The 15,932-nt window shown below is 26.4% G+C and overlaps 1 protein-coding gene across 1 annotated transcript; it reads left to right on the top strand.

The window, feature by feature from the left end:
* Window positions 1–157: 157 nt before the first annotated feature.
* Window positions 158–11,079, top strand: LOC100166540 (succinate dehydrogenase [ubiquinone] flavoprotein subunit, mitochondrial). The gene is made up of 12 exons (XM_001950304.5): window positions 158–400; window positions 1,918–1,995; window positions 2,881–3,098; window positions 4,920–5,020; window positions 5,800–6,086; window positions 6,150–6,457; window positions 6,788–6,983; window positions 7,875–8,072; window positions 8,156–8,347; window positions 9,654–9,797; window positions 9,855–9,968; window positions 10,029–11,079. The coding sequence occupies exons 1-12, from the start codon at window positions 344–346 to the stop codon at window positions 10,113–10,115; spliced, it is 1,980 nt and encodes a 659-aa protein (XP_001950339.2). The 5' UTR covers window positions 158–343; the 3' UTR covers window positions 10,116–11,079.
* The last annotated feature ends 4,853 nt before the right edge of the window (window positions 11,080–15,932 follow it).

The following is a 15,932-nucleotide window of genomic DNA, read 5'->3' as shown; positions in this document are numbered from 1 at the left end:
TTTTCCAAGATATGAACCAAGGTGACAGTACCAGATACCGCTTAACCTTTTATTCTGTTTATCTATTATCTACATAAAAGTATATATACATATATACCTTGAATTAATAATTTACCATGAACTACCATCGCTAACAGCAATGTTTACTGTTGAATACTTGAATTGTAGGTATCTCTGTTTTATTTTTCAGCTGATTAGAAAATTAGTTATTATAAGACGTATTGGTGACTGGTGAGTACATTTTCCAGTTCTCGTTTTCTCGAGTTCGTGACATTTGACAATTTTCGATCATCGAAAATTGTTTCGTTATATTTTGCTGAGAAATTAGAATACTTTATTAAAAATGAGTGGCTTATTAAAAATTGTCAATCCAATATCACGAAGTACTTATTCAAAAATTGTAAGTATTTGTTCTCAATTTAAATTAGTAAACCAATTAGATTCTCATAAATGACTATTAATTTATGATTGCAAACTAATACAAGGAAAAAGATTGTTTGGTACGGTTTGGTCCATAACATTTTAAAAAAGCAAGATGATTTAATTAAAATTGAAGAAATTATAACAATCTTGAATCTTATGAACGAAATGCATTGGTAGATATTAAGTTCTTGGCACTTACTATGAAATTTGTCTGCTTTAATAAAATATTTAAAATCTATTATTATGTAAATAAAAAGTTATTTATATTTTAAATTATGTCAATATAACTTAGATATATGTATTATTATCTATACTTAAATAATGGTTTTTAAATTCATGAGTAAAAATAATTTTTTTTCATGAAATAATTTTTATATATTATTTCTAATAAATTATAATAGTTATTCATTAAACTTTCAACCGTATGAATAAATTAAATTAATTATTTGCTAAAACAAAGTAATTTTTATTACCAATTTTTGTTACTCAGGCTTAGTTTCAGTTAAGTATTACTAATATTACGTAATATGTTGCAACAATTTATGAAATTAAAATTAAAATTCAATTAATCAAACAATTAAATGTGTTAAAGACATAAGAAAATGTATTTATTATTTTGAAATGATATTTACTTTTCCCACTTAACTACATGTTTTTTTTATACATTTTTACTTAATTAATTATTTAACATTTTTTGAATACCTATATAGATTTTAGGACGAACTTAAAAATATGAAAAATAACCCTATAAAAAACTTAATACATGATATATACAATTGTAATTGTATATATACAATTCATTTGTATTAATGAAATAATATTATGTTTATATTCAAGCAATGTCATCATTTGAGGGAGAGGGGCAGGTGGACATTTTCCTCTATCCAATATTAAAAGCAGTCCAATTGTTGGGCATGCTGTTGGGGGAATAAAATAACTATAATTTTATCTAATATTTAGGAAATATACCTAATATTGTGTAAGTATTAGGAAACTATTTTTACAGTAATAATAATTAATATTAATTATAGTTTTTCAGTTCAATTAGTTCAAATATACATATTATAGACATATTATATACATATTATAGTGATACTAGGATGATTTTGAAAAGACATGTTTCAATTTTACAATTATGTTTTAGCAGTCGTGTTTCATATTGTAATTTTTTTGTATTTAATTTTAATTTTTGTATGACCTCTTTAGAAAAATGACGCAATTGGGTAGGTACAATTATTTAACTCCTCCGTATCTTTTTAGCTTTAAAATGAACCTATTTTTGCTCAGACACATAAAAGTTAAGGAGGATGGGAATTGTATCGAGATAAAAATTAAGTAAAAATTAGCTAGCGAGCGAAGCAATTTGTTTTTTTTTTTTGGTTCAGTCATATGGGTTAGTCATACTTTTATCCCATCCTATTGCAAACTGGAATAACTTCACTGTATTCAAGTAACATTAGTTAACTACATTTATATGCGTATTTTTTTTTTTAGAATAATTGGAACCGTCCATTAATTTGCACAAGAAACTTACATCAATCTCAATATTATTCAGCTAAACAGAGTTCAGCAGTAAGTATATATCTTCTAAGCAATTTCCTACCAGATTTAAGGATTTTAAACGATTAAATCATTAAAATAAAAACTATTTTAATCGCTTATCCAAAAATGAACAAATTAAACTACTTAAATTTATTCTTACTTCAGAGGACGCCACAACCGCATGTGTTGCCTCCTTCTTACAAACGAGTATCATACCAAATTTACGCTCAGAAATTCAAGTTTTATGCCGTTAGTTTAAAAATTAGAGTGTATTGACCAATATGAAACTTGATGGTCAGAACATTATCTTTGTTTTGTTGGAAGTTTTTTTACGATAATTCAGTTTTTAAGTAAATTATGAGCATATTTAATTTACATTTATTATACGCGCTGTAAAACTGAATTATCGTAAAAAAACTTTCAACAAAACACAAATAATGTTTTAATTATCAAGTTTCATAATAGGTCAATTCACTCTAATTTTTAAGCTAACGGCATAAAACTCAAATTTCTGAGCGTAAATTTGGTATGTTACTTGTTCGCAAGACGCAGACAACACATGTGGGTGTTGTGTCCTCTTAACCCTTTCACTGCTTAAGACATACTATTACGTTCCTATATTTTATAATATTCTCATGTGCCGGTAACCGTACAAGTTTATGAAAGCTTGTCTCGCATTATTTTATAGTTAAATAATTGGGTCATGTAAAAAAAAAAATTTATTTTATGTAGCATACACAGTTGTAGTGGATATTAGTGTAAAAGTGTTAAAATTATATGATTAGAATAGTTTATATTTAATATTTAATGTTAAATAATTTTAATAAATTAATTTAAATATTTTATATGACATAATAATGTTTTGCTAAGTATTATTTTGTGCAGTTTATTTAATTACTTTAAAATCATTTCTAGGGAACAAATGCATATTCAGTAATTGATCATGAATATGATGCTGTCGTAGTCGGTGCTGGAGGAGCTGGTCTCCGTGCCGCTTTTGGCCTAGTACAAGAAGGATTTAAAACAGCAGTTATTACTAAACTATTTCCAACAAGATCTCATACGGTTGCTGCACAGGGCGGAATTAATGCTGCGTTAGGGAATATGGAAGATGATGATTGGCGATGGCATATGTATGTAAATTGTAATTTTTTTTTTGGTACTTCCAGGTTATCTCGATTACCCAAATATTTCCAAAACTACCATGTTTAATCAGATTGATGAAAGTTTATTTATAAAAATAAAAATCATTTTGGGAGGGTACTTTCCAAACACTCGATATTTAGGGGAATTTGTCGCGAGATAAAAGAGCCATTTTTAATGAAAGTTCCAGATATAAAAATAGAAAGTCTTCTTATGACAATCAAGGAAGGTACCACAACACAAAATTATTAAGATTATCTAGCTTTGATCACTATACAGTAAATCATACTTATTATTTTGTGGACCCAACCGTGGGAGCACACACCCAAACAATTGAACGTCTTTGGGGATCGGCAAAATGGCGAAACAAAAATCAAAGCGGAACATCTCCCCATCATCTAGATTCAAACCTGACTGAATTTCTTTGGCGAGAAAACTTAGCAAGCTAATCATTTTCTAGAATTTTCATGGATATTAAGACAATACTTTCTTTTTTCTTCTATAAAAAAATTATTGACTGAATTTATTTTATTTTAATTATTTAATTTTCGTTTAAATTTTTAAAAAGTTTTTTATACATTTAAATTATTTTTACCAAATAAATATAAAATATTTGTTTGTGATAATATCTACCTAATAATTGTAACAACCGAATGTTCACAAAATGTAAAAAATATAATACAAATATAATATATTTTTGTTTTTAAAAAAATGTGATTGTCACGATAACTGATAAAAAATATGTAAATAAATAAATAACCTGGAAGATTATACCAAGTAGTCTTGGAAATATTTTGGTAGTCTAACTAAATAACCCAGAAGTGTCTTAAATTTAAATTTTTATATATTTAAAATAAAGTTATTAATTTATTATATAATAATATAATATATTTAAGTACAAATATAACCATAAATTATTTTAGGAAGGTTTGGGTTAATTTTAGCCTTTTTCTTTTTTAACAAATTTTGTTGGGTTTTTATGCCAACATTTTTAAAACAGAATATTCATTTTCAGATTTTGAAATATAAAGATCGAAATTTGATAGTGGTTTTATCTACAAGCATAAAGGTGTTGAGACAGGCAAATTTTAGTTAGGTTAATATATTAATGTATGAAAACATGCCGAAACATTGTATTCGGAGTACAGTGAAACCTGTTTTAACGTACACCTCTTCCGGACGATAGTATGATAGATATGTCCCAGCAAAAAGTTAGGTATTCCATTGTGCCCGTCTGTAACAGACACTTTTGATGATAAAGTCGGCCCTGACTGCCCATTATAATATACAGGTTTCACTATATATAGTGAATATATACCCTAGGCTTCTCAAACTACTTGATTTTCGAATACCCAATAATACTAGGCTACACTATTCTTTTTATCCCCCCTAACAATAAGTCTAACTTCGCCAGAAATGCCCCATTACCAAGATTAATGCGCTTAGCGAATTTACCTTAATACCCCTATATTAATACTCCGTACTCACTTCGTAGGCTCACATTTTTGTTAACTTATTGTTTCTATTTATTACCATGTTATTATTTGTTTCTATTTATCATTATGTTATTTATCTTATTCTAGACCTTTATTTAAGTTATTAATATGTAAAAAAAAAAAAACTGGTATATTGTTACATACTAGTCTTGTAACACACCCCATGTATAATTTTGTAAAAGCCGACTGGCGTTAATTCTAATAAAATAAAATAAATATATGATGAGTGATGACTATAAATGATTTTAATATTAAATTTAAAAAAATTTTATTTATAAAATATGTTGTTTAAAAATTATTTTATTTATATTTTAGGTTTGATACTGTTAAAGGTTCAGATTGGTTAGGGGATCAAGATGCTATACATTATTTAACTAGAGAGGCACCTGCAGCTGTCATTGAGTTAGAAAATTATGGTAAAACTATTTGAAGCTCAACACTAAATAAAATAATTAATTACATTTTATGTATGAGAAAAAAAAATTATAATAAATTATCAGGGTTGCCACAGACCTGGAAAACCAGGAAAAGTCAAGGAATTATTTTTTAAACAAGAAAAACCGGGAAAAATTTGTGAATTTAACAAACACCGTTATACATTTCTTATTCTATTTAATAATTGTATTTTATGACAAAATTTAAAAAAAAATATGTACTGAAAAGGTATTTTAGATTCGGGTGTATTTACATTAGAAATATACGTATACTATTTTGCGTGAATATTTATTATGTATTATTTACGAGCCCGCGAGAGTGTGAGACGACAGTGTAGCTCCCACCTTAGTTACTGGCGCTCGCGTCTCATCTCAAAAGATAAGAAATAGCTAAAAATAAGTTCAGTTGAATTATTTATTGTCGAATATTTACGAATATATTATTTTATAAAATGTAGAGTATATTTTATTTATGGAGTGATGGATATTAAAATCATTAATGTAAAATAATATGTCGAACATTGCATACAAAATTTTAATAAAATATTTAACAATTTTAGTTGATAATTAAAATTTTTTTTAAACTTTATTAATTTAATCTATCTGGAAAACCTGGAAAAGTCAGGGAATTTGAAAATAAAAAATTTGTGGCAATCCTGATTATTATTTACAGAATGATTTTATTTATTACTAAATATATAACTATTACCTAATAAGTTTCTTTGAAGTTATAAATTATAATTATTTATACAACTTTATAGGTATGCCTTTTAGTCGTACTGATGAAGGTAAAATATATCAACGTGCATTTGGTGGTCAGAGCTTACAATATGGAAAAGGTGGTCAGGCTCATCGTACTTGTTGTGTAGCTGATAGAACGGGTCATTCCCTCTTACATACTTTATATGGATATTCATTAAAATTTAATTGCAATTACTTTGTGGAATATTTTGCTTTGGATTTAATTATGGATAAAGGACAATGTGTTGGAGTAATTGCTTTATGCTTGGAAGATGGTACTATTCATCGCTTTAGAGCTAAGAATACAGTTAGTATTTTTTTCTTGCAAATAATATTTTTCTTATATAATTATGAATTTTATTCTTTATAGGTTTTAGCTACTGGTGGTTATGCTAGAGCTTACTTTTCGTGTACAGCTGCTCATACTTGTACAGGCGATGGTCAAGCTCTAGCATCAAGGGCTGGTATTCCAATGCAAGATATGGAATTTGTACAATTCCACCCTACTGGTATATATGGCGCTGGCTGTTTAATGACAGAGGGTTGTCGCGGTGAAGGAGGATATTTAATCAATGGTTTAGGTGAAAGATTTATGGAGAAATATGCACCTAATGCTAAAGAACTTGCATCTAGAGATGTTGTATCTAGGTCAATGACTATGGAAATCATGGAAGGAAGGTAGATATTTATATTTTTAATATATTTTGTAAGAATGAAAACTGAATGGCTAAATACAGTTAGAGAATTAAATAAAAACAAGAAACATCCTCAGTTATTTATATAATATACTTGTATGTGATAAATGCAAAAGTTCAAAGTGTTCTATGTTTAAAAATGATCAAAAGTAGTATGTAGTATTTTTTTTTACATAAAAACAGACAGTGACAATATCTTTGGTAATAAAACCTTGTTGGTGGAAGGCAAGGGTTATATCATTTTCGATATTATTTAGATTAAGGAAAAAATGTTGAACTTATCTGTTAACTAATCAAGTGTATATTGTTTTAGAGGATGTGGTCCAGAAAAAGATCATGTTTATCTTCAACTATATCATTTGCCGGCTGAACAGCTTCACGCTAGATTACCGGGTATTTCAGAAACTGCTTTGATATTTGCTGGAGTTGATGTTACTAAAGAACCTATACCTGTGTTGCCAACAGTCCATTATAACATGGGTGGAATACCAACAAACTATAGAGGACAGGTTAATAAATAATGTATTAATAATGAATTACAATATTAAATCAATCGTGATAAATTATAACTTTAAGGAGCCTGGTACCAATGAAATTTTGTACACAAAAATACGCATTACGGGAATAATGATACTGTTCTGTAAAATCAACCAAATTTGATAATTTTTTTTTATATTTTTGTTAAATAGTAAGTTCGAATATATCTTACCTTTAAGTTTAGTGGCAGGTCAATTCACTCTAATATCAAAACCTCTAATTTCATCTGCTGTACGCACATTTGGTAGGTTGTCGGTGGGTCAGCGAGAAAAACAAACAGTGCACTGAGTGCTGACATCTTCTTAATATAATTATTTATTGTAAGTCATTAGTATTTAACAGTCTTGGATAGTATTCTGAATACTTTTATAGTATGAAAATTAAATTGTTTGATTTGCATGTTATTCCCTTGCATTTAGTTTAAAACAAAAATACAAAATTCATATTTTTTTAGTTGGAAATTTGGAATCAATAATATCTATTAATATACAATATCAAAACTATAACTGGTATCGTTTCATATTTTTATCTAAAATATTTTTATGTATTCTAAATACTTTATTCGGAATATTATATTTATCAAGTATTCGGATACATATTCGGAATACTATTTTTGACAAGTATTCGAGTATTAATTCCAAATACTTTATAAAAGTATTTTACCCAAGATTGGTATTCAATAAGGTAATCAAAACATATCAACTTCCAATACTAAAATAGCTATTGTGGACCCTCAAACACAATGTATTAATGCAAATAATTAAGATGATTAGTATTTATATTTATAGTATTTAGGTATTTAAATCTTTGATTATGTTATATCAGTTACTCGCTTTTATCTCATTGTTAATTATTTTATATAGGTTATTAATCCTGAAAATGGAGAAGATAAAGTAGTACCTGGATTGTATGCTTGTGGTGAAGCTGCATGTACTTCTGTTCATGGAGCTAACCGTCTTGGTGCTAATTCATTACTCGAGTTGGTGGTATTTGGACGTTCTTGCGCTTTAGACATTGCTAAATGTAACAAACCTGGAGATAAAATACCACAAATTAGTGATGTAAATACTTAAAAAAATATTGATTTTAAGATATATTGCTATATATTTAAACTAAGAAAATAATTGACACATTTGTATTATAGAATGCTGGCGAAGAATCCATTAATAACATTGACAAATTACGTTTTAATAGTGGAACAATACCTACAGCAGACTTACGTTTAGACATGCAAAAAACTATGCAACTTTATGCCGCTGTGTTTAGAACTGGATCTACACTTGATGAGGGCCGCAATAAAATGCAATCCATTTATTCAAAGCTTAAGGATATTAAGGTATGATTAATTATTTCATTATTTAAATAAATTTAATAATATTAGATTAATCCTTAAAAGATACATTTCGATTATAATTAACATAATTATTCTTTTTAATATACTTCAATAAGAACGAAGCTACTTTACTATTGTATTGTACTTTGCCACTCAAAATAAAGCTTTAAATTATACTTGCTAAGATAATTTTCTATGATTTATAAATGGTTTTATCTTATATGAAAGATACTCATACTATAAATAATTGTTTCAACATTCGTATAGATATTTACATGTTCAGAAATCGGACTGAATAGCTTTATGAAATTATACTTGTTATATTTTCAGTAAATAACTTAATTAATATTGAAATATCAACTCCTTTTTAGAAGAACATTGTTTTTAATTGTTTTACTAACCATAACATAAGATTAAAAATGGTTAATTATTGTATTGCATTCATATGTTTACTGTTGTTATAAATGTTGTCAATTAGCCAAATTCAGTGGCGCCGAACCTGTAACCCAAGAGGGGCGTCCGCCTCCCCCCTTTTTTTCGGTGGGTGGGGTCGTGGGGGTCCGTATAACTTTTTACTTGCCCCCCCTTTTAAAATATAGTTCGGCACCACTGGCCAAATTGAATGTAAAATTATCCATCAACTCAATGTTAACAACATTTTTGTTATATAATTATTTTAACAACTAAAATAAAGTTGCATCTAATAAGTAATCTCATATAAAAGAACATTTATTTTAAAGTTCTTTTATGAAGTAAAGTAAACAAACATTAGTACATTTTTTACTTACTCCATAGCTTGTTTAAAACATGCAGATATTGTCTATATTTGTTATTAGAATTTAACTGTATCATAAATTCTATAAATATAATTTTTTATTTATATATTATAATATGTTATAGCCTAAGATGATGATATGAAAGGATGTAATTGTATGGGCAATGTCCTCAGTACCCAAAATTAGCTAATTAAGTAGAGAATTTATATTATACAACTTATTTTGTACTAGAAATATTGTATTTTACCGACCAATGATGATAATTTCAAAGATTCATGGTCAAAAATGACATAAATAGCATTGTACACTCAGGAAAATAATTTAATTAAAAATCTATTGGGGGGTACTGGAACGCCAATTTTTCCAGTTAGTCTTATGATATTTAAAGATAACACAATTATCAAGTACATTTAGTGACCAATGTTGTAATTTCTCACATCAATATTTTAAATTGTATTTTTTAGAATAATTAAAGAAAACTGTTTCTAAAATTTTAATATTATTATCAAAATAAAAAACATATATTTTCATAGATAAATGATCGATCAATGGTTTGGAATTCAGATTTAGTGGAATCATTAGAATTACAAAACTTAATGACTACTGCACAACAAACAATTGTATCTGCTGCTGAACGAAAAGAATCCAGAGGGGCACATGCACGAGATGATTTCAAAGTATGGTATTATTATTATTATATTTTCTATTATATTTCAAATCCATTTTTTTCTTAGGATCGTATTGATGAATTTGATTATAAAAAACCGTTGGAAGGACAAACTCAAGTACCAATTGAAAAGCACTGGAGGAAGCATACACTTGCATGTATCAATCCAGACACTGGAGAGGTTAGTAAAATTTGAATATTTTTCATAATTCTATAAATTACATTTTTTTTTTTTTTTTAGATTAAATTAACTTATAGACCTGTAATTGATCACACATTGGATGATAAAGAAGTGAAATCAGTGCCACCTATGATTAGATCTTATTAAGATTCACCCATCACTAATCGACTACTGCTCGTAACTCTAGTCTGCCCACTTTCAATCAAATCACAAAACAGCTCAAATCCTGTTTGCATTTAAGAATATGTATGAAAACCCTAAAATAAGGTATATCAGAAAATACTATCATACTGATTTATTAATACAAGTAGCTTTACGAGCAAAATTCAAAGAAGTATTAATAGTTAATAATAGTAAAAATAAATTTCATAAATCTATTGTTATTGTTTTATTTTGTTTATTACCTGTAAATAATTATTTCATCTGATTTCTTTATTGATATTGGTAAATGGTAATATATATTATATTTTTCAACAACCAAGATTAAAGTTTTATAATTTGTTACTGATGATTGTCCTTTATTTTGATATATTTTAAACTATTTACTAAATGATACATTCAATTCTTATAAACCATATTAATGTGTTAATCGTATAATTCATTTTTAAATTTATTTAGAAACATAGGTACTTTAAATTAATGAACTATATTATATGCTTGATGCTTATATTGAAGTGTTACTAGTCACATAATATTTAATTATAATTATGATAGGAACAGAATTGAGATTTTACTTATCAGTATTTTTATTATTATTCTAATACTTTAATGGATAGACAATTAATATTAACTATAATAATATATCTATGTTTATATGGATTATGATAAAATAAAGTAATAACAATAAAATAATAATAATAGTATAGCAATATGTATTATAATATTTGTACCTAAAGGCTAAAGAGTAGTATTATTAGGAATATATTAAATAAGCTACTATAAATAGTGGAATATGTGTTTGTGTTAGTAACTTATATTAGTGGTATAATAGTTACAGTATTATATTATTATGTCTTAACATTTCTTACCAATATGAACGTGTTTTTATGGCTATTTTATCAGAAATTATAATTTTTAAGCAGAAATATAGCATGCACATCAAAACACTTAATTACAAAATGTTATAATATTGTACTTGCATTTAAAAATAAAAAAAATTTGATAAAGCAGTTTATATGATTACACATAGTTTTTAGTGTAATAAAGAAAGGTTTATAAATTTGATTTAATATTGGCTTATCTCTATGATCACATTTTTATTACATTTAATTCTTAAAATAGGGGATGCTGTACCAGTTAAATATATACATAATTTTGTAATACTTCTATAACATTAGTAAAAATTGATATATGTTCGGAAAATAATAAAAATCCATCCATTTGAAATTTAAATTCCCTGTAAGATTTAGATGGGCAATCTTTTGAATATCTTAAAATTAATTCAAAAATTATTTTTTTAAATCTTGCTTCTTATCATATTTTCCATTGTAATTCTGCCCCTATCCCCCTTAAACCCACCACTAGGATGTAAACAGACCAATAAATTAAAAGTATGTCAAAAATTAAAAAATTTTAAATACTCAATTAATTGTTTCAAAATAAAAATATTAAAAAAATCTACATATGGCCTTATAGATAAAATTCTCTCCTTTAAATTGTATAATAGTTTGTCATTCAAATATTTAAAATAACAGGGTAAAATCGATTATTATGAACGTACAATTTGGTAGGTATGCAGTATTGGGTAAATAACTTAAAAAAAGTAATTACTCTTTCCATTAAATATTTTTATTTAAATTACATTTGCGTTACCCAACATTATTTTGATCACGTTACTTTACTATTACATTCAAAAAGTAGGACGATAAAATAACATTACTTTTTTAAAAATGTAATTACAAAATCATCCCATAACGAATAATAAGTAGTAGATACATTGTTAATGACCTAATGTTATACATGAACAAAAAGTATAAGTATTAATTCCTGAAAACTTTAATAATATTGTTGCTTATTATTTATTATAAAAACTTTTAGAATCGTAAATAAATTGTATTGATTTTTAATTTTTCTCAAATATCCTAATCCCTAGTTTTTGTTATACATTCTACATTCATAAATTTATTTGAATAACGTGGAAAATAACACGTTACTTCATAGAAATTACTTTTAAAAAGTAATTTTGTTACAATTGCGTTAATCTAAATAAAATATAACAAAATTACTACAGCATTGCTGCAAAAGTAATTTTGTTACGTTACTATCCAACACTGTAGTTAGGTATGTTATGATACATTAATAAAATCGAAGACAAATGACAACACACACATAAATAAAGTCATATCTTAAGTGTTTTACCTTTTAGTGTTTCATAAATTGGTGAATATACATAATTATTTTGGTAAAATAATAAATACCAAAAAAATTTAATAAAAGAAACTGGAACCTTACAAAGTATACTGTGTACTTACACAATGAGTAAAATACAAAAATTACTATTATTATTATTTTGTACAAAATAATAATTGGCGAAATACAAAAATGTTGAAAAATTGTTTTTAAATAAATAACTAAATCCTATAAAAATAGTGTGGCAGTGTAGTGTATTCAGATATATTATAATTTATAGGTACCTAGATAGAAAGAGTAGATATTATATAATTTTATTTATGAGTCATTATGGTAATGGTTAATCAATAAAGATATTGTTACATATTATTACTAACACAAAAGTACAAAATTTGGTTAATTTTTATTATAATTCAATATCAAATATCATAAATTAATTTAAAACTATAAATTAAAAATTCAACCACAGAAGAAACAGTGGTACAAGTGTGCAACTATAAGCAATGTGATTTAAACTAAAGTAGGTACTATAATAAAAATTATAGCAGTGACGGATGCAAGAGGGCGGTGCGGCGATCGACCCTTGCCCCCCATTGACCTATGTTTTTTAAATTATTCTTTATTATAATATAGGGCTAAAAATAATAATTTTTAATATTTAAGTATTACCTAGAGTAGATAGTTATGGTTATTAGTATTGATAGTTTTACCTGATTAGCTGACTGTTAAAATATTACTACTAAATAGTAAATGGTGATTTATTTGATACATTAAGAACTAAAATAACTGTTATTTGATATTATGGTACTAATAAATTATGATGTAAGTTTATGATTGTATGAGTCTGTATTCAATATTGAAAATGCAGATTATCAGCTTCAATTATAATATAAAAAACATCAACAGGAAACTGATAGATTACCTGCTTATAATCTATGTAATGTTGTTGATAAAATGTACCTATCTAATCTGAAATTATTTTAAACTCCACAAGTTACACAATTTTCATAATTTTGAATAAAACTATCAAATACGTTATACAGAGTGTCCCGTGTCCCATTAGCCGTAGAGGTGATTGGCCGCCCGGACAAAAACCAGTTTTCCGTTTTACCTATAAACTAAAAAAATTATTAAAAAGCATGAGATTAATGAAAATGTTGAAAAGTTAAAATTTTCACAAAAATAAACTCTATAAAATGGTTATTTTCAATTGTTTCAAAAATAAAAAATTAAAAAATAACTTTTTCACTAAAAAATGTAATTTAATTAAAAAATAAAATATTAGTCCTTGTCTCTGTGAGTAATAAAAAAAACGCATTTATACTATTTTTATTATCTCAGGAGATATCGCAATACGTAAATCCTCACGGGACACTGTATACTTACGTGAGCCAAAAATAACATCTATAAATAATCAATAGGTTATACCTATTGGCTAAATTGTCTATTAGATTAATAATATTTCTACTTATTTCTGAATGATAACCATACGAAACAAAATGTTATGAGTTGTGAATGGTAACTTAAATATAAAAGTAGGTAGGTAGACTACCTATATTATTCATTAATTGGAAATAAATATTTCTCCTTATAAAATCTTAAATATTAAATTATTTTTATGAAAATGTATTTAATACCAATTAATGTTCAATTTTTAACTGTCAATCGAAAGTTTAAGGTTTTGAAATTATCGAACTTCCAAATATCCATTTTTAACAATAGACAAAATGTGTGGTTTTTAACGACGCCCTTATAATATGAATATTGTGTTTAAGAATGCTATGCGGTCTGGACTTTAAAATGTGCGGTTTTTAACGACGCCCTTATAACATGAATATTGTGTTTAAGAATGCTATGCGGTCTGGACTTTCTGTAGGTTCTATTCGACACTACACTATGCAGTATTGTCGGGACGTGCTTTAATTTTAGACTTTAGTTGCTATCGGCGATCGGCCAGTTAATACTTATGCAGGCAATTCTAAATCATGTATCACATTAGATAATATTGATATACTTTCATTATAAACAGCTACAGCCTCTAAAGTCTGATGGTTCTGTCCATACAAGGACACTGGTGGACATTTGAGTTTTCTTCGATATAATATTACTATGTATTATTATTTAAATCATGTGGAATCGGGCGTGGTTATGGACTATGGTTGCAACTGATGTTTTCACGCTGTTATCACTTTATCAGTCACATTATTTTTGGCTAGTTACACCACGAACTATGCTTATATATATATAATCATAGTTCGTGGTTACACTTGTAGGTTAGATTAGGTTCTAATATTATTTCTTCGATTTTTGCCTCGTTGATTTTAGGGATGCGACAGCGATTGAGCGATGAAATTATGAATACTGTTGGTTATAGATAAATGTTAGGTATTAGGATTTTATTTATTCGGTATAGTATTGATTGAGCCTTTTAAACTTTATAACGTTGTTTGTACTTAAGTACTTTGTTTGAATATGCTTGACAGTGACGCCGAACCTATAACCCTAGAGGGACGATTGCCCACTCTCTTTTTCGCTTTGTGTACTGTAGGCAGTATTTAGCAAGTTCCTTATAAAAAGGAATTCATTCCGTTCCTCGTTCTTTTTTAAAAAAAAGGAATTCGTTCCTTTGTCGTTCCTTTGAAATGTGAACGTGTTCCTTTTTTAGTTCCAAATAAAATAAAACTTCTTATTTAATCATTAATGTTTTTTTTTCGTATTATGCATACTTCTTTAATTTTTATTTAAAATATATAATTACAAGTAGGTACATATTTTATATGTTTATGCAATATATTATTATATATTTTGAGATTTTCTTCAAAATTAAATTTTTGGCTAACGTATGTCGATTGTCTTAACATCGATACTCGATAACAATCACTAATTACCTTCACATTAAAAAAAGGTGGGTAAGTGGATGTCGCTCTGCTGTACAGTAGGTTAGAAGTGGGTCACTGTATAATGGACAGTATTAAATTTGAATTCAATGATATAATATCACTGTATAAGAAAAACGATTCTGAGCGGAGACGGTATATCAGTCTATGTATTAGACATATAATATATACTTATCTATGGTATTAAAAAAAAATTGACCTATAATAGATACCTATAATAAATTCCAAATTAATCATATCATAATATCTATTAGGTACTTATAACGCGTTATACATAAAAAAAAAACCGTGGTACTATCATAGATATATAATAGTATACTTTAGAAGTTTCAAGTACCCACGAATAATATTATACAATCACAACAAAATAACTAAAATAGTTATCCTAGGTTTTTAATATGTAATTTCGTCCAAATTTGTACTTAAAATGACTATAAAAATAAACTGTGTAAATGTATTTTTTTGATTTTTTGGTAACAGAATTAATTACTTACGTGGAATCTTGTTTTAAATTTTCAATTCTTAGATACAAAAATTGATCATTTCATAAATTTTTAACTACAAAATAATTTTTCAAATTAAAATTTGATAAATTTTGTCAAAATTTGATCTTTAAATGCTGATAAAAAAAATTGTGCCTATGTATTTTTAATATTTTTCAACTGATATTGTAACAATATATCAGGAGCTTTGTATTAAATTTATACACTTTTTGGCC

This window comes from Acyrthosiphon pisum, chromosome A3 (assembly GCF_005508785.2).
Source record: "Acyrthosiphon pisum isolate AL4f chromosome A3, pea_aphid_22Mar2018_4r6ur, whole genome shotgun sequence".
In the NCBI taxonomy this organism is placed as follows: Eukaryota; Metazoa; Arthropoda; class Insecta; order Hemiptera; family Aphididae; genus Acyrthosiphon; species Acyrthosiphon pisum.
The sequence above is the reverse complement of the archived record's forward strand: the minus strand, read 5'-3'. Positions and strand labels throughout refer to the sequence as shown.